We start from the raw sequence: 19,029 nt of genomic DNA, 5'->3' as shown, positions 1-19,029 counted from the left end.
TCTTGTTTCCATCTCAAAAGATGAATGTAAAGTCATTCTGCAATAAAAAATGAAGCCAATGTTCTATTGAACGTGGAAGAAAATCATAAAGAATACGATTTTCTTTGTGTGTTTGAAATTGCAAAAAATAAAGTTGTTCCGAGAAAGTCCAATTTTTGTTATTTTGAATCTATGCTTACTCTCCATTCAACATCACATGCATTGTCAGAGTCATCAGAGAGACTCATTCAGTTGTCGGTAAAAAGCAAAGTAGCTGCTCCGTGTTTGGGTTCTCAAAGAATTTGTCAATCACTGAACTTGTCAGACACACAGGGAGCTTTATTATCCTCCTTTAAACGCTTCCTGGGTTTCACTCACTCCCCCTTTCCTCCCTTTTTCTCCATGGTCTCTCGTCTTTCTCTCTTTTCCCTCTCACTAGAGTATTGATGCTCATCTGCCACACTCTGTGAAAGGAAAGCAATCCCTCAGCACTGCTGGTTGATGTCTTGCTTTAACATTCAATGAATCAGTCAAACTTATTTTTATTTAGTCATCTTCCATCATTTCCTGGTTCTTCCCATAGTTTAAATGTGTTTCTATCCTTCGATCTAATCGTTAAGCAATACTTAATATTTCTTCAATCCTTCAATTGTTGCATCTGTAGTCATCATAGGCTTTTTTAAACGGTGTGCAATGTATCAAATCTGCTCTGTCAATGTGAAAAGAACCAGCGTTTGTAGACTAGACACTAAACAAACACACAAAAAGTTCAAATACAAGATGCCTCGATTGCTGTTCATTGTCCCTAATTCTGTGATTTTCTTGGACAGAATCTCTAGGAACAGCTAAGGAGAGTGTGTGGTTTGGTGAGATTATAGTTGTACCTCTGAATTTTGCAGACGATATGCTTTAGCTTTGAGGGTTTGCAGCTGTGTGGCAGTTGGGATGAGAGTCAGCACTTTGAGGTCTAACACCACGGTACGTCTGTTTGGGTTTGATGTCGGTGTGGCTCAGTCTGCATCAATGCTGGCTTTAACCCAAACCAAAGATAGAGCTGAGTTTAAAGGAGAGCTCTGGATACACTAGTGACTAGATGTTCAAAGTTCCTTCCGTCACCTGGGATCATAAAGTTTTGAGGAACGACCTGAATAATTAAATTGTACATGCAAGCAGTTGAAAGTTTAGCTTCAAAGGGTGGCAGGGGTGAGGAGCAAAGTAGTTTGGCAAGGAACTGCTCAGGGGTAAACCAATCCACCTTTTTTCTGTGGAGGAGAACCAGTGTTTAAATACAATTAACAAGACTGGACATCTTTCTGCACATTGATATGTCTGCACATGGTCCCCTGATCAAAGCATCCTTAGCTAAATGAACAGACAACTACATGTTGAAATTGATAAATCAGAATTGAATATTTGGATATATGTATGTACGGACAGACGGACAGAGAGACAGATGAACAGACGGATGGATGAATGGGATCAGATACAATTCACTGCGCAACAAGTGGTGAGTTTAGCACACACACCCCAACAGGTTGTATTGATGGTTGTTGTTGTTGGTCATGTTGTTGTGTGTATTTTGCCTAACAAGGGTATATTGTCACAAATTGTAAAGCACTTACTCATCACTGTACCCTGTATGCCAAAGCAGGTCTGCCTTCACTAACTGTACTCAGTCATTGGTACACGTTTATTTATAAAGCTTTGTTGGGTAAACTCCCGTATTATATCTGCTCTCTGATAACACAGAGAGTTGCAAGCAGCTATTGTCTGAGATCGCATGATGTAGTATTGTTAGATGTGCCAAGAGCAAGGACTGTCTTAGGTAAGACAGCTTTTATGTGCGCAGCTCCACTTGCTTGGAATAATCTTCAGCAAGAATTGAAACTGAGCATTCTCATTCCTCTGCGTGTTTTTAAAGCTAGGCTAAATGAGATGCTTGTTGATACTATGGGCACTTGTAAATGTCTATAACTATGTAAATGTATCCCGTAAATGTAATGTATGATGTCCTTTATTGTTTTATGTTTCATGTGGAACCTGTATGCTGCAGGTCTCCCATGAAAAAGAGATCTATGATCTCAATGGGACCAATCTGATTAAATAAAGGATTGAAATGAAATGAAAATGTGTGTTGCTACCAATGTAAGTATATGAATTAAGCCATATAAGAACTGGTCACAGGGGGTTGATAAATGTCATAGTGATTTGTGCCACCAGGTGAAGCAGGATCTGGCTGTATCGGAGTGATCTTGCCTCCCTGTATTTCCACCTCCTTTCCTTGCTATACTGTATATTGCTCTTTCTGTCTTGGTTCACTGATCCAACTCTGTTCCAGGTTTGCTACAGTACCCTATACGATTTGGCATCAAAACAAGATACAAAGGCCTTTCTGCTCCAGAGTCCTGCTACTGGCTGCCAACCACAGAGGAATCACCAACTTTAGTTGGATGTCTTGACTAGAAAACTAACACACAGCCAAGTGTTACTTTCCTGTTCCAGAACTGTCTTTTACTCTCAGTTCCGTTGTCCATCTCTGACAAACAACACATAAATAATCAGCTGTGTTTTTCCAGTGTTCTTTCATCTTGTTCTTCATTTGTTGATTTGTTTTCTGTCCCTAGTTACATGTTGTGTTTTTTATTCTCTTTGAAATGCCTGGTGAATGGGGATGGGCAGTCAGTGGTTTGTTTGTACGTTTCAATCAGCGTCTAACCCACAGAAGAAAAATAATGAATCTCAGACTTGAAATATGATACCAGCAGGAGGTTCCTGGGAGACACAATTGAGCATACAGAGCACATGAAACAGTGCGGACCAGGATTCCCTTTTCCTCCTGGTTTTCATTTTGTCTCCCGTCCCTCAGTTTTCTTCCCACTATGAGGTGAAGCCGGGAGGGAGACACTTGGCGCTCGTTAACCCCCAGGAGAGAGTGCGCGGGATTTACTCGGCAAGCCGACGCTCGTAATGTTGGCTTGCGATACCTCAGGGGGGTTAGAAAAGTCACCTCATTTAGAATTGAGACATGGCTAGAAGAAAAGGTGGAGACGTAACACTTCCAGAATGGGTCGGTCGGGATTTCTCCCACATCCCTTAAAGCTTTAATTAAAAGACCACGATGATGTGGGAGGGAGACGAGAGAGCAGAGACGTGGGTCAAGTCGGCTAATCGCTCCACCAGAGAGGAGGCTAATGAATAGAGGACGTTGACAGACAAAGAGAAGGAGTCAGAGTGATGGAGGTACATGGGTATAGATAGGAAGAACCGTGGAAGAAAAGGATAAAGTGAGAAGTCAATTCCATCAAGAAGAGCAATGAATACCATGGCAACCAGCAGAGCAGACTAATGGGCAGGACTAAAACAGGTGTGATGGAGCCAGTTTACTGTCTTACCTTCTCAAACACCGGCTTGTTGTTGTTCACATCGTCCACTCCCACTATGACCTGGGCTGTGGACGACAAGGCCTGAGGTCCGCCTGAGGAGTTGTCATCGGTTGCCGTGACATTGAGGACGTATTCAACACCCTGGAGGTGGGGGGGCGGGCTGGAGCGAAGGCGGATCAAACCTGCAGAAAAGCAAAAGGAGAACACTCACTTAGTCAGCTGTTATTGATAGAACATTAGTATATACTTGGGGATTCACTGATGGGATTTAAGGGATTACTGGTGACTCATTTGCATTAGTATTTAAAGTCGCAATAATAACTGCCACTCTTAAAATGGGCTCACCATGTGTTAAGATATTCAATAATATTACATCCAGTCTGATGTATTATTGGGTATGGTGCTGAAGCTGTTTGAACATGGATTGACTATTTCTTGGCTAAATCAACATCTTGTGTTAGGGTTTCCATTTTGTGGCCTTCTGTTTGGTCTTTCAATTTGTTCTCAGATATCCGAGTGTCCTCAAACATCACCAAGTTCCTTTTTCTTTTATTTGGTCTTACATTTTAACTTCTATAACTAGAGGCAGTACTCAGTGTTTTAGTTGGCATAGCATTGTAATGTGAACTGATGTATGTCCTAATATCTGTGTAACTAAGTTTGTAAGAGGAAAACAACTGTTATGTATGTAGTCATTCCATTATTACATGGCTTAGTGGAATACTTGATTGTGTCAATTTGGACAGTCAAAAAAGACCAGACTTGCTGTAGGTGTGGTGCAGTCATATCAATCCGTAGTCTGGACAGTTTCATCCGCTGTGGCTGACTTGTTCATTTGCAACATTTGCTTTATGTTTGTGGAGCGCAGGACACTTTGGTTTTATGTTGGCTTAAGTGTCCTCAGTAGAGAAAAGAAAAAGAAGAACCAAAGAGCACAAGAGAAGGAACAAGTTTAAAAGACCAGCGGAAGAAGACAGACCTGAAGTAAAGACTAACAGGAACACAGTATGTAGTCTGGCAGTGTTTAAAAGCTGGTGAATGAAAAAGAATATGTGAACACACTTAAACAGTTACAGAAAACCTCCATCAGTGCTGCCGTCATTTTAAGTTACTTTGCTTTCGCCACCGTTCCAACTGTTTTCGAACCAGAAACTAAATGTTTATTTTTAAATAAATAAAATCATGTTTATACAATATGTCAAATGATTGATTTATTTAGTAATTAGCCATGTACTAAGTGATAATATGGAAGCTGTTCAATATAGCGAAATAAACCCCAACGGGATGATCAGCGGGGCTTTTGAATCACATATACCAGGTTGTATAGATTCAACTCTGAAGAAAAGCCAACATGTTTGGAACACCAGAGGCGGCCTTAGCCCAGGGGGGCAGAATGATGTTGACCATGAAATGTAAGGTTGGTGGTTCAATCCCTTGCTCCACTGGTTCAAACGCCCTTCAGCAGTGCACTAAGCCTAAAATCATTTTCATATGCATGCTACTTCTGACAAAGGCTTCTGCCGATTGATTGTAGTGTAATAATATGTTCATGCAGCCGATGTGTTTCCTGTCCTCATATCTCACTGTCAATGTATCTAATGAGAGGTGAAAATGGCAACAAAATAAATACAAAATATTCCAGATCTGCGTCAGTGACTGATATCAATAGAGCAGAGATGATATCTCTGTCAGACTTTTATATGTGATGTGATGTTCAAAAAGGTTCAGACCCAATCCAGTCTGGAATTTGATCATCATAAATAATCGTCAGTACAATCCTTCTAGAGTGTTGGTCATTTTGAAACTATAGACCTTGCTAAATGGTTGGTTAAGAACAATGTTTCAGGCTTTACAGTAGTAATCTTTGTTATAACTTCACTTGAACTGACAATGACTTCTTACCCTTTGAACAAAGAAAGAGCAGAAACCAATTGCTAAAGCAATACATGAGAGACATACAAAACCATGGGTGTTTTATGTCCCCAATTTGTGAAATGTTGTCAATGTTTCACTGCCCGATGGTGTCTTTCATGTGAAATCAAGGAAGAATACTTGTTACTGCTGTATCGATGGGGACCCTAAATAAAGTAAAGTACAATGAAGTCTCTTTGCTAAATTGGAAAGCTTAAAGGCAGACAGCGGTTGTGAAGTGGAGGTGAAGGCGAGCATAGCAGTTGAGTTATAAAAAACCTGAAACTGAACTGAAGTATTCTCAATCATAATTACACTGAAAAGTGGTCCTCAAAGTCCTCGAAGATCGGTTTAATCAGAAACTTTAGAGAGAGTAAGGAATGTATTCACTTAATTGTAAAGCTCCTAAGACTATTCAAGTAAGACACCAGTCCAATTCAAAAAGATATTATGTTGATGCTTTGCCACTTAGGGTGGAAATCATCTGAAAAGCAAAACCAGATATATACAGAACTTGACCAACTCTATGGTAACGTAGTTTTAATTATAAGACTCAAATGATTCTCTTTCATTGCTAAAGCTCATTATCATAACCACGGTAAGATGCACTATTCTGCTATTGTTGTGTATGTAAATGCTTTGGAAACAAAGTTGTGTCTCTTATTGTTTTGGACTAAGGAATAAAGTGATGACGTTAAACAAGATATTTGCTCACTTGCTAAAATGAACATTTGTGGAAGATATGAAAACTCTTTTCACGAGGCAACAGATCCTGTACTGGGCCTCTGAACATTTGCTACATATGAAGCTCAGCGCAAGTTCAACCAGGAAGACCGTCTTTACTCATTCATTTACTATTTCTATCTTACTACTCTCTCTCCTCTCAATAAAAGCAATATGTAAATGGTCAGAAATCTCAAAGTAAAATGATTCTGCTTCCATACTAATTTTTGATAACGTTACAAATGTCACAAAACTCTAGAAAAGATGCACCAAATAAAGGGTAAAGAAATAACAATATTAAATGTATGAGCTTAGGTGTGGTTTGCAGATGTCAACAGGTACGGAATGAGATTATTAAGACTCTTAAATGTCTTCATCTATGCTCTCCTAAAATGGCAGAAAAAAAACCTTGTTGCTTAATGTATAGACTTTTAAAAACATGAAGACTCAGAGATTACTCTATGGAGCATTTTCTGTTTGCACATATGTTTTGTATTTTTTTAAACTTTACTTTTACTGGTTGTCTATACAGTACACCTCTGCCTGAACATTCTTTAAAAAAGTAGTTTTGTTTTACCAATCCTGTTTTAACTGCTATTACATTAACACAAAAACCATTAATCATCCCCAAATGTCATTTAACACCCTTTCAAACTGTACATATTGTATCAGACTACTGGTATACATGAAGAACTGCAGTACATATACCAAGAATAGACACTGAACATGTATTGCGTGTGCCAGGTGTGATCCATGTGGGGGGATGGGCACATAAGAGCGGGACATGTGTCAAATTGTTCTGTGTGTTTGTGTGTCTGTGTGTGTGTGTCTGTGTGTGTGTGTGTGTGTGTGTGTGTGTGTTTGTGAGTGTGTGTGTGTGTGTGTGTGTGTGTGTGTGTGTGTGGTGTGTGTGTGTGTGTGTGTGTGTTTGTGAGTGCCAGGTGTGATTCACATGGAGGGATTGGGCACATAAGGGGGAGGGGGGACTCATTTAGAGTGTGTGTGTGTGTGTGTGTGTGTGTGTGTGTGCGTGCGTGCGTGCGTGCGTGCGTGCGTGCGTGCGTGCGTACGTGTGTTTGATCTGATCCGGATGGTTACTAACTCCTGTTCTTTATGGCGGTCATGTTTGACCAGGAACACCATGGTGTTACAAAGTTGACTAAATCATCCAAAATGCAATGTGAGTGGTGATCAGCAATTTGATAAGTTCAAATGTCTACTGTGAAGGATATCATAAAGCCGTAATGCAATCGAATGTAGAACAAAAAAAGTTATGATTGATGAAAGCAGTAAATCGATCAGATTTGACCCGAAGACAAGAGGAGGGTTTTAAAGAAAAAGAAAATATATTTATATAAAAAAATCTTACTTCCTTTCTTAGTTTATTTTTTGTTGCTCTTTCGGCCTACATAATACACTTAAGTATTGGTATTTCCATTCCATTGTATTTATTGGGATTGCATTTGATATTGAGGAATCAGATTACACTACATGCATATTGTGATACTAAGATTAGGTAATTTATTACATTAGTTTCACAGGTAACTAGCTATTGCAATAAATTACATGTTTAAAGTAACCATCCCAATCCTAGTGAGTTCATGCAATCTGTACAATGAAGGGATGAAATATTCAACACAACCAACGGTAAAGAAGAGGAATGTTGAAGGTAAATCCAATGATCCTGTGTGTTGTATTGCTAAGGCACAGTGGTTTATTTAGTATATTAGAAGAAGATGAAGAACAGAAGTAGCCATTCGAGACAGAGAAAAAAAGAAAAGTTTCTGATGGACAGACTTTCTTACATAAGTTTTAAACCCTAAGATATTTCATTAATGATGGTTACACAAAATATGAATAGTTAAATTGATCTGCATTCCCTTTTAGCGCCATCATTCTGGCATTCCACTCCATCTATCCATCTCTTTTTCTCTCTTACTGACTCTCTTTCAGTCCGGTGAAGGCGTCTCATCTGCATCCCACTATCCGCTTTGAATGACTCTCTTCCACTCTGTATTCATCTCACTCTCTGGTGCGCTGTTTACTTTGTATGTACGAGTGTGTGTGTGGGCTAAAAGTGCGGACACATTACATCCTCCTTATCTTCAGAGGCGGGAGCAGGTGCTCCGGCTGTCATGTGTTCACTTGGTTTTCACAAGACACCCTGGAACTGGAATCGTATCACACTCAGATATGTACGTGTACCCATTATATCTCTGTTCACCAGACCAAAGGAACTGATGATATAGATCTCAGCCAGACTATGAAGATTGTATTTGTATTCATAGCACCAGTGTGTCATTTAACATGCATTTAATTCATTTGTAGATGAATCTTTCTAAGTGATGTAAAAAGGATAAAAGGAAGAAGAGGATTGCTACAAAAGCTCATCGTGTTTTGAGCTGCACATGTACAGTATGTCCCTTCTGTTTGAGTGTGCATGTGTTGTTGCACAAGAGATGGAGGATTGCCACGGAGGGGGTGTCTGCCTCGAGGTGTTTGTCACAATGGCTGGTTCCCTGGCACTACTGTCCATGGTTAAGGGTGTGTGTGTGTGTGTGTGTGTGTGTGTGTGTGTGTGTGTGTGTGTGTGTGTGTGTGTGTGTGTGTGTGTGTGTGTGTGTGTGTGTGTGTGTGTGTGTGTGTGTGTGTGTGTGTGTGTGTACGTGTGTGAGATAAAAATAGACAGGGAAAGAGAGGTGAAAGAGATGATTCCAATTTACAGCTGTAGAAGTGTACGGCAGGGAAGCTTTGTCGCAAGGAAGACATACGAGTCAGACACATTTAAATGCATAAATATACTCCACACACACACACCTACACAGTGAAGTACACACAAGTGTACACAACACTTATATTCAGCAAACGCTGCTGCAGAGTTTTATGTTGAGTACAATAAAGTCCAGCAGTGAGCAGCCAGACTACAGCCAGCCTTCTGTATACAGTACATTAAAAAGCGAGTAGATGTTTTGCTTGTATGTAGATTATTATAATGTCTCACAGCTTATTTTCTATAGCTACAACACATGGCCTCTTTCTGAATACAGATGCTGTGGTTTAACAGAAATCGACCAGAGGTGTGTAATTGAATCTGTTTTTTTTGTATTAGTCTTGCAAAGTTTTTCACAACATTCTGCACACCTTGGCTTTTTATTTAAAAAAACACATGACATGATTCCTAAATGCCTCCTGCTAGAGTGTCTACATGTTTGACATACTGTGCATCAGCCACATAAGCATGGAATCTTACAATAATGCAATTTTTTTTAACCTGTAATGTTCACAAAGAAACATATAATAATAATAATAAAACAGAGTACATATAATGCTCATTTTCAGGTATATAATCCAATGTTGTGCCACTATTGTGCATTGTTTCCATGCCTTAATGTTCAAAAATGACTTTACTTTGAACCAGAATGGGCTCTAAGTCTGTTCTGATTGGTTAGTTGGCCGGCTCTGCTGTAAATGGTCAACCGCTTAGAGATGTCCTGCCCCTAGCCTATCACGTACAATGTGTTGGAGCTCTTGAACCCCTCAAAAAGCTTTACCTATTTGTTGTCACATAACTTTGATCATGCACCTGTGAAACAAACAAACAAGGCCACTGGCAAACAGGAAAGATCTATAAATCCCTTTGAGAAATAGTTCCCATTGAATTAACTTGGGCATCCAGGCTGTGGTACATTAGCACACCGTATCACACTGCCTTGCTTTTGTGTGTTTGTTATTCCCAGGTCCACGTAGGTACATTCTCAAGCTCACAGAAAATCCAGATCAACAGATCTAGATTGTAACTATGTTGTTTCTTTTTTTAAGGAGGACCGGATAACCCAGAGACTGAAATATTCCCATGTGTGGTTCCTTAATAAAAAAGCCAAAATCTGCTCCCTTACCAGTTGTTAACTATTGCAAGGTTTACTTATCTCCTCGGCCAGGCATCAGACCAGCTCTCTGAAAATGTGCTACATTATTATTTAAATGATTTATCAGAAACTATTGGAAAATATTGACTTTCTTTTAAAGCAAACTTTAACATCATGGTGTCAGAGGCAAAGTGTCCAGTTGGTTAAGAAGCTTGAGGTATGGCTGGAGGAACCAATATGTAAATGGTCAGAAATCTAAAGGTACGAAAATAAATCAATGTAATGTCCCCCAGGGATCAATGTAAGGGCCCTTTTTTTCATAATTGTATTATTGCATTGTTTTGTGAACTCCCTTTGAATAGTTATTATTCAGTGACAATACATATCTGACACGTTTTTTGGGGAAAAGCATCCTATAAAGGATTACAATTTTAAACTTAAAGGGGACCTATCATGTAAAATGCACTTTTGTACGTCTTTTATACATGAATATGTGTCAACTCACCAAGTGTCAGAAAACACAACCCTCTCTCTTTTCCTCCATACCCAAATCTCTAAAAACTGGGCTGCAACGGATCTGATACAGACTGATACAGATTTGAAATACCTCTGACGTCAGGAACGAGGAGCTCCGCCTATATGGCCAACTCTCCACCTATCAGGGGAATGAGAGGTTGGGCCACGGCCGGCCATTGCCGCTCGAAAGGGCTGGAGACGCTGTAGTACATATGCCAGGCCTGTAAGTGGTGCTGTAGTCTGCCACAAAAGCAGCGAAGAAGACTTCCCGCGCATGGTTGCCATGGTTGCCCTTCTGTTTATTCTCCGCTGTGGCTCTTTTTCTCGCTCCCCGAGGCAAGCGTTTGCGCCTCCTTCTGCTGTAATAGAGAGGCGAAGTCCCGCCCATCTACTTCTGACCCATGGGACCTTATTTCGGAAAAATTATGTATTGAAGTCAATGGGGAGAGAAAGATTATCTTTCGATCCGTTTGAATTGTGCCCCTTGTGTGTATGTACAGCTCTTAACATGACCAGACTTGTAGTGATTTTCACCTCTTTTAATACTTTTCGCCTCATTCTGAAAGAAAGAGGTGAAATGTGGTAACGTGACGGCCGTCTTGGTGTGTGGTGCGAGATGGGAGATGTAGTTCATCGAGCGGTTTCACACAAAAAAAGTGTTACGTCACAGTTTTACGACACATTTTTTATTTTTTTGACTTGCAAAATTATCTTTTAAATTGACAAACATCATATGTGTAATTCGTGGCTCAATTCAAACAGGATCGAAAGATAATCTTTCTCTCTCCATTGAATTCAATTCATACTTTTCCGAAATAAGGTCCCATGGAGCTCGACCGGAAAGGGAGGGACTTCGCCACTCTATTCAACAGGGCTGGAAAGAGCAAATTGAGCGAAATAAGGCATGGCTAAAATGCAGGATCTGTTTGGTATTTTGAAAAAAATAACTATATTTATATATTTTATATAGGTATGGCCCTACAATATATTGTTCAAATATAGCATGATAGGTCCACTTTAAATGGACCTCTATAGTATTAAAGGTTTGCAGAGATGTACAAGTGTGGAATGAGATTGATAAGCATACTTGTCAACCCTCCCGATTTTCGCGGGAGACTCCCGATTTCACTGCCCTCTCCCAGTTTCCTCCCGGGGTCATATTTCTCCCGCATTTCTCCCGATTTCTGACAAAATCAGATTTACTCAGGACTGTTTCCACTCTGACTTTAATACAGCTACACCATTGTTTGGTTTCCATTGTAGCGCGTCTCTTTAGTAGCGCGCAACTGAAAGTCTGAGAGGGTGAGGAAGATAGTCACAGAAAACAGAACAAGAATCGACAACTCTACCCTCTGCTCACTCCTTTCCATATGCTCCATCAAGGATGGTGCTACAGGCCGTAAGGCAGTGCATTTACAACTACAATAAGTATGTTAATGTTAATCTAACAGTATGTTGATAAGACACCACATCTCTGTATATGTCATTTCTTATATTATTCTTAACTATTTAACCAATGTTTGGACTGATGGAATATTGCTAAGAAAGGTCAATTTATTAGTTAGGGTCCTAATTATTCGTTTTTCGAGTCTTTCATTATATTATACTGTAATACAACTGATTTAATTTATTGGAAGTTACAGATGTAGCACTCTGGACTCCACCCAACGGATTCCAGCCGAAAACCCAGCAGATCCCAGTGGCTGGAGATGTAAAGCCCTCCCATTATTTCCTGAGAGGGCGTTGCCAGATTTTCAATTTCAGGATTTAACCATGAGATGGTGCTTCATTCACAAATACACAAAGACACGGGTGAACTTTGTTCTTCAGTTTGTTTCGTGGACTTTCAGTACTTCAGTAATGTTTGCAGCTCTGCTGTTGTGTTTGCTGAAGAGCATGTAAACACATATTTGTTATGGTTTCCACAGGCTACTATAACGAAAACACATCAATATTTTAGATCAAATAAAGTATATCTAATCTTATTGTCTTAATTGTAATTCAATAATATATAGTCTTTATATATTAAATAATCATAATAATAATGTAAATGTTTACACTTCTTTATTTTGTATGCTCATACTTTTACCTTTAAAATAGTTTGCTTTAATATGCAGTATATTTTTTGTAATATTGTTGTGGTGTTTTTACAGAGTACAGTAGATCGAAGTAAATCAACTTATACATTAAGATAAGATAAGATGGACCTTTATTAATCCCATGGGGAAATTCAGTAGTTCAAACAGCAACAGGGTGAGAGTGAAAAACAGGACAGCACAGATTCACACAGATTAATAAAATCAAAAATAAGATCAGCGATAAAAATAATAATAATGAGAAACTATGTAATGAGAAATGAATAATACAATTATCATATCATGTATTATAATGTATTGTATTATTAAGTAATATCATACATAATTAACCCCATTATAGCAGATGCCACATTGAATGGATGAACACATTTATGCATCAATAATTACAACGGAGTATTTCTAAATATAAGTTGTAAAAATACTTATATGTATTTAATACTAATAACATAATGATTCATTTTACTTTCAGATGATAATAATTTTCACTTGGGCAATTGACAATTTTGAATGCAGGACATTTACTTCTAACACGTATTTTTACCTATAGGGAAATAATCTGAATACTTCTTCCACCTCTGATTTTGGACCCCGTCACTGTTTTTAAAACTTTAATTAAACGTTTGATATTCCAGAGACCCTTTCAGACCGGCAATGCTGCCCTGCATGTGTTGATCACCTTGAGGGGGGCTGTCAAGCCTACAGTATTTCATTTGTATTAAAGCCAGACCATTTTTAAATATAATTGTCTGATTTTGTCATTGCACAACATTTGTGAATAAACCCAATTTCTGATTGTTGTGGCAATAATATTACAAACATGTTCACATATATCAAGACCTATACCGGCAATGGAGAAGAAGGGGGATGGGACAGTTGTCACATTCCGATGGGGCATTATTTGAAACAAAGAGAGTCCACAACATACATAAGCTTAGTTAACAGAGGGGGGGTGGGAGAGTTTTGTCACATTCCGTGGATAGGAGAATCCAAAAGGATTTAGGAGAAGAGACTGCGGTGCTTTGAGAATCCGACTGCACTTACACTATCGACATATTTATGATGCGCCAGCGTACGTCATGAATGTGCGTCTGCTGTGGGGAAACTACAGTTTTCTATACAGCGGACTACATTGATGTAGGCTATAATAAGAACAACTACTGTAAACCCAGCACCGTATCTATATATATCACAGGGTAAACCCACCTAGAGACTCTGCACCGTGCTCTGATGCTGTTGTTTTATGCTTTATGAACGTGGACAACAGAGAAACATATTCTTCAGGACCAAAGTTGGAATTGAAATAAAAAGGAAAGTGAAACTTATGCTCGTCACCCTCTCCCTCCGGTCCACATTAATACAAATGATCTCAATACGTATGATTGTATGAACTATGAAAAGATCTTAAAATAAATACAAATGTATTTATTATAAACGTTAGTCCTTAACATCTATCACTGTGTATATCACCATTCAAACATCTTTTAAAAGTTGAACAAACTCCACACAGCTCAGTAAAGACTGAAATGTTGACTTTATTTGATCATTTCAGTAAAAACTAACGTTCATATTTCTCTTTTTGATTATATTACTGATGAACGTTCAGAACAAAGCACTGGCAACTTACAATATTTTAGGTTTCAGACAGGATGCAAACAACTGGAATGTCGTGTTCTTCAACCTACCGCCATCAAGGAGTCTTCATACGATGTCACCCGACTTTCGCCTTCTTGTATTCACGATCAACCGTGTGAATAGATGATAAAACCTACTAGGCGTAGCAGTCCCCTACTGTCTCCACAGCAATGAGGCTGATGACACTTGTTTAGAGTATGAGAGGTCCTGATAATTTATTCCGGTAAATTACTCTGACCTCCTAATTGACCTTTCCGAAGTTATTGAGTCTATGTAAGTTTGCTGCTTGGCTCAGATCCACCAACGTCAGCAAGATCTCACCTCTTCCTAACCCCCCCGAAGAACCAGGTTCAATTAACTGCTGTTTCAATTCAGACAACTCTTTTTTAATCTGTTTAAGCGATCCCGAAGGATTTTGATATCAGTAAATGGAGTGTGCTCCTACCTAAGTGTGTGTGGCAGGGTGCAGTCTTACCTTTGACGCAGGAGAGGAGGGCACAGGTGTCTTTTAAAGGATCCCAATCCAACAGGTGGGATTCAGTTTATTTGAAGAAAAATAGGTCCAAACTAATACAGGGTTTTTACCTTCTCTCTCACAACATTATAATCATACTAACAAAAAAAAAAACATATATATATCACCATTCAAACATCTTTTAAAAGTTGAACAACCCCCACACAGCTCAGTAACTTTATTTGATCATTTCAGTAAAAACTAACGTTCCTTTTGATTATTATAGTGATGGACGTTAAAAACAAAGCACTTTGGCTGATTTTGGACCCCCTCACTTTTAAAAAAAACTTTAATTAAATGTTTGATGAGTGCATGCAGATCACAGTACAGTATGCTCGTTCAGTAAAACACGTACAGATACATTATGTTGTATTTGTATTGAAGTAGCCTACTTTATAGAACCTGATGACAAGGTCGATTTTACTTTCCACTATGTTCACCGCTCAGCTGTCTGCGGCAGAGAGGAAGAGACAGATCACTGAATAAATATGCAAACCCAAACCTACAGTTAAACTTTACTGCTGGAGAAGAGAGATCAGGGGGGGGGCGGAGAGCTGTGGCTGATGGGCCATTAGGTGTGTAAACAAAGAAAGTCACACACACAGCTGATCAGCTGATCACCTGAGAGCTGCCGAGTTTCAGGTTATTTAAAAAAACAACGGTCTGATTTTATCATTGCACAACAATGAACTCAATGTGTGATTGTTATAGCAGTAATGTTAAACACTAATGATACAGTTAACTATTAACACATATGCTTGTTTGCCCGTGGTGAGATGACGAGGCTCCATTAAAAATAAACCTCTTTTTTTGTGAATTACTGAGTTTAGGCATGTTAATAAAGTTGTAATGAAGGTGACTACAGCAAATTCATATTTGTTAGTGCTTTCATGTCAATTCGGCGAACATCTGATATATTAAATGATCGTGAGGATAATGATTACAAATCGCTTGTTTGAGCCGGGCTGGATTTCCTGATGAAAAAACTAACCGATGGTTTTTGTAGTTGTAGTACGCCAACGTGGATTAAACAACATTATTTTGTTAAATAAAAACATGGTGATGTTTTGTAAATGATTACATGTCTCTTATTTAGCACAGAATATGATCCTATCCGTGACATATGGATCTTAACAAATATCCGATCAGATACCTGTAGATCTATCAGCTGTTTATTTCACATGAGTTCCAGTGTGGCAGCTTTTCACGGCTCCCCCTGGTGGATCCATGATCCATTGCAGCTGATTTCATTATAATTTTATTTATTTATCAAGGGGGCATATCAAGTCATGCGGGGGGTTTTCCTTTCAGCGAGGGCCGACCCCGTGCCGATCACGGCCCCACTACGGTAGGGGCGTCCGAAATGAGGTGCTACATCTGTAGGGCCTGAGAGTTGACGAAGACATTTGATGAGGCCCTGTAGTGAACACAGCCTCTGCCCAAACCAATGCTGACGTTCTGTACCCAAACTGCTCTTTTTCCCACACCAAGTTGTTAATCAAACATCCCATCAGAAATAGATAACCAGTTACATTTCTTGACTAGGAGCAGGCCTCGGTCAGATTAGAACAACTCTTTGACTCATAGCTTATTTAGTCCTATCAATATTTGAAGGGAACGAAGAGAATGTTTGCAGCCTTGCTTTATGCATTGTTCACAAGTAAAAAGGGTGTAATCTCTTAACACAGCTGATGAAGAGAATTTGTAAAAACAGGTGCCAACCAATCGTCATAAAACAGGGTGGCCAAACCCCAAGGCCAAATGCCTGCTGTACAGAATGAGAAACATGAACTGAGGCAAGGATCGAAGTTGAGAATTAAAAGAAGGTGACTAATTAAAAATGGCTAACATCCATTATGTTATATGATTGTATTTTAACTGGTTTTGAACAACTAAACTGAATTTGAGTTTTGATACCAATGCCAACAATGCTTTGTTTTATATGTAGCTGTAATGTATTTTGTATTTTGTTCACATTATATATGCTTCCGTTAGGCAATATTATAAGGAATCATTCTGTACATTTTCATTGTTATGCGGATGATACTCAACTATATTTATCAATCAAGCCTGATGAAATTAATCATCTAAATAAAATTCAAGACTGCCTTAAGGACTTAAAAACGTGGATGACCTTAAAAGTTATTGTACTTGGCCCGAAGAATCTACGAAACAAATTATCTAAAGATATACTAACTATGGATGGCATTAATTTGGCCTCCAGTGAGACTGTAAGGAATCTAGGTGTTATATTTGATCAGGATTTATCCTTTAACGCCCACATAAAATCAATTTCAAGGACCGCCTACTTCCATCTACGTAACATTGCAAAAATCAGACATATCTTGCCTCAAAACGATGCAGAGAAACTAGTCCATGCATTTATTACTTCAAGGCTGGATTATTGTAACTCTTTATTATCAGGGTGTACCAAGAAGTCAGTCAAGTCGCTTCAGCTGATTCAAAATGCTGCAGCTCGTGTACTAACCAGAGTTAGGAAAAGGGACCACATTACTCCTGTTCTGGCTGCCTTACACTGGCTCCCTATAGAACACAGGATAGAATTTAAAATTCTTCTTCTCGCCTACAAAGCCCTTAATGGGCAGGCACCATCTTACCTTAAAGAACTCATTATACCCTACTGTCCTACTAGGGCATTGCGTTCCAAGAATGCAGGGTTGTTGGTTGTTCCTAGAGTCTCTAAAAGTACAATGGGAGCCAGAGCCTTTTCTTATCAAGTTCCACATTTGTGGAATCAGCTTCCAGTTTGTGTTCGGGCGGCAGACACCCTATCCGTTTTTAAGAGTGCGCTTAAGACCTTCCTTTTTGATAAAGCTTATAGTTAGGGCTGATTAGATTCAGCCCCTAGTTTTGCTGATATAGGCTTAGTTTGTCGGGGGACATCTTACTTCTTCCTTCTCTCTGTCTATACCTGTGTACTCTCATGTTCCGATTAACCCAGCTTCCCCAAATGTCTTTCTTTTTGGTGTCTATATACGCCGGGATCCGGAGACATGGATGATCCTGCGGTCCTGTGTCCTGGATCGCGAGCCCTGGATCTTGAGTCGTGGCTGTGGTCCTGGATCATAGGTCCTGGATGGATATCCTCGTGGATTCATCTTCCTATTATACACAAATGCATTTCCAAACATTTGGACTACCTATGTTGCAAATGTATTATCTTTTCAATTTCCACACGGCATCTATTGCACGTCTGTCCGTCCTGGGAGAGGGATCCCTCCTCTGTTGCTCTCCCTGAGGTTTCTCCCATTTTTCCCTTTAAACTGTGGGTTTTCTCCGGAAGTTTTTCCTTGTACGATGTGAGGGTCTAAGGACAGAGGGTGTCGTATTGTCATACTGATATTCTGTACAAACTGTGAAGTCCACTGAGACAAATGTAACATTTGTGATATTGGGCTATATAAATAAACATTGATTGATTGATTGATTGATTGATTGATTGATTGATTGATATTTTCTCCTACTTTACAGCAGCACCCTTTGTTTTGGGTCTTTTGGGGCATTTGAACCTTCATTTTTAGGAGAGAACATGCAATGATGCCCAATCATAATGTAGGTGGTTATTTGAGGCTTTCCTTGAATGTCCTGTAAATTAACCAATAGTGTAAGATATGCCAAATAAAATATATATATACAAAATAAGGGAGGTGTGTGGCGCTGTGGATAGAGCCTTGGTGTTGGGATCAGGGGAGCACAGGTTCAAACCCCACTGCAGTCAGCATGTCATTGTGTCCCTGAGACACTTCACCCCAAATTGCTCCTGTGGGGATTTCCCACAGTATTGAGTATGTAAGTCGCTTTGGATAAAAGAGTCTAACAAGTGACATGTCATGTAATTCAATTAAATTCAAAACCTTTATTTATCCAGGTAAAATCCCATTGAGATCAATGATCTCTTTTTCAAGGGAGACCTGCAGCAGTAGGTTCCACATGAAGACATAAAAACATAAACAACAGAACAACAAAAGGACATCATACAGCAAAATGTACAGGGATTACAATTTACATATTTAACCACAAGTACAGGTACCAACAGCATCTGATTTTGTAGCATCCAACCGAGCTTTAAAAACATGTAGTGGTACTAGCTTGGTAATTTTCCATTCTTTTTGCAGACTGTTCCATGTTAGTGGAGCTGCACATCTAAAAGCTTTCTTCCCTAAGACAGTCCTAGCACTTGGCACATTTAATAAAACCACAGCATGCGATCTCAGGCAATAAGTACTTTCAATTCGCAGAGAGATCAGGGAGCAGATATAAGGTGGTAGTTTATCCAACATGGCTTTGTAAATGAAAATGTACCAGTGACTGAGCCTCCGTACAGTAAGTGATGGCATAACCGCCTTGGTATACAGGGTACAGTGATGCGTAAGTGCTTTACAATTGGT

General features: G+C 39.3%; 1 protein-coding gene across 1 annotated transcript in view; it reads right to left on the bottom strand.

Annotated features, from left to right (window-relative positions):
* Window positions 1-19,029, bottom strand: part of LOC117551614 (neural-cadherin-like) — a 508,256-nt gene that overhangs the window by 258,631 nt on the left and 230,596 nt on the right. The window contains exon 8 of the mRNA XM_034224543.1: window positions 3,372-3,544. Within this exon, the coding sequence (XP_034080434.1) occupies window positions 3,372-3,544 (173 nt within the window). The remainder of the gene's footprint in view (window positions 1-3,371; window positions 3,545-19,029) is intronic.

The sequence above is a fragment of the Gymnodraco acuticeps genome, unplaced genomic scaffold (genome assembly GCF_902827175.1).
Source record: "Gymnodraco acuticeps unplaced genomic scaffold, fGymAcu1.1, whole genome shotgun sequence".
Classification (NCBI taxonomy): Eukaryota; Metazoa; Chordata; class Actinopteri; order Perciformes; family Bathydraconidae; genus Gymnodraco; species Gymnodraco acuticeps.
This window is presented reverse-complemented; position numbering and strand designations above follow the sequence as displayed.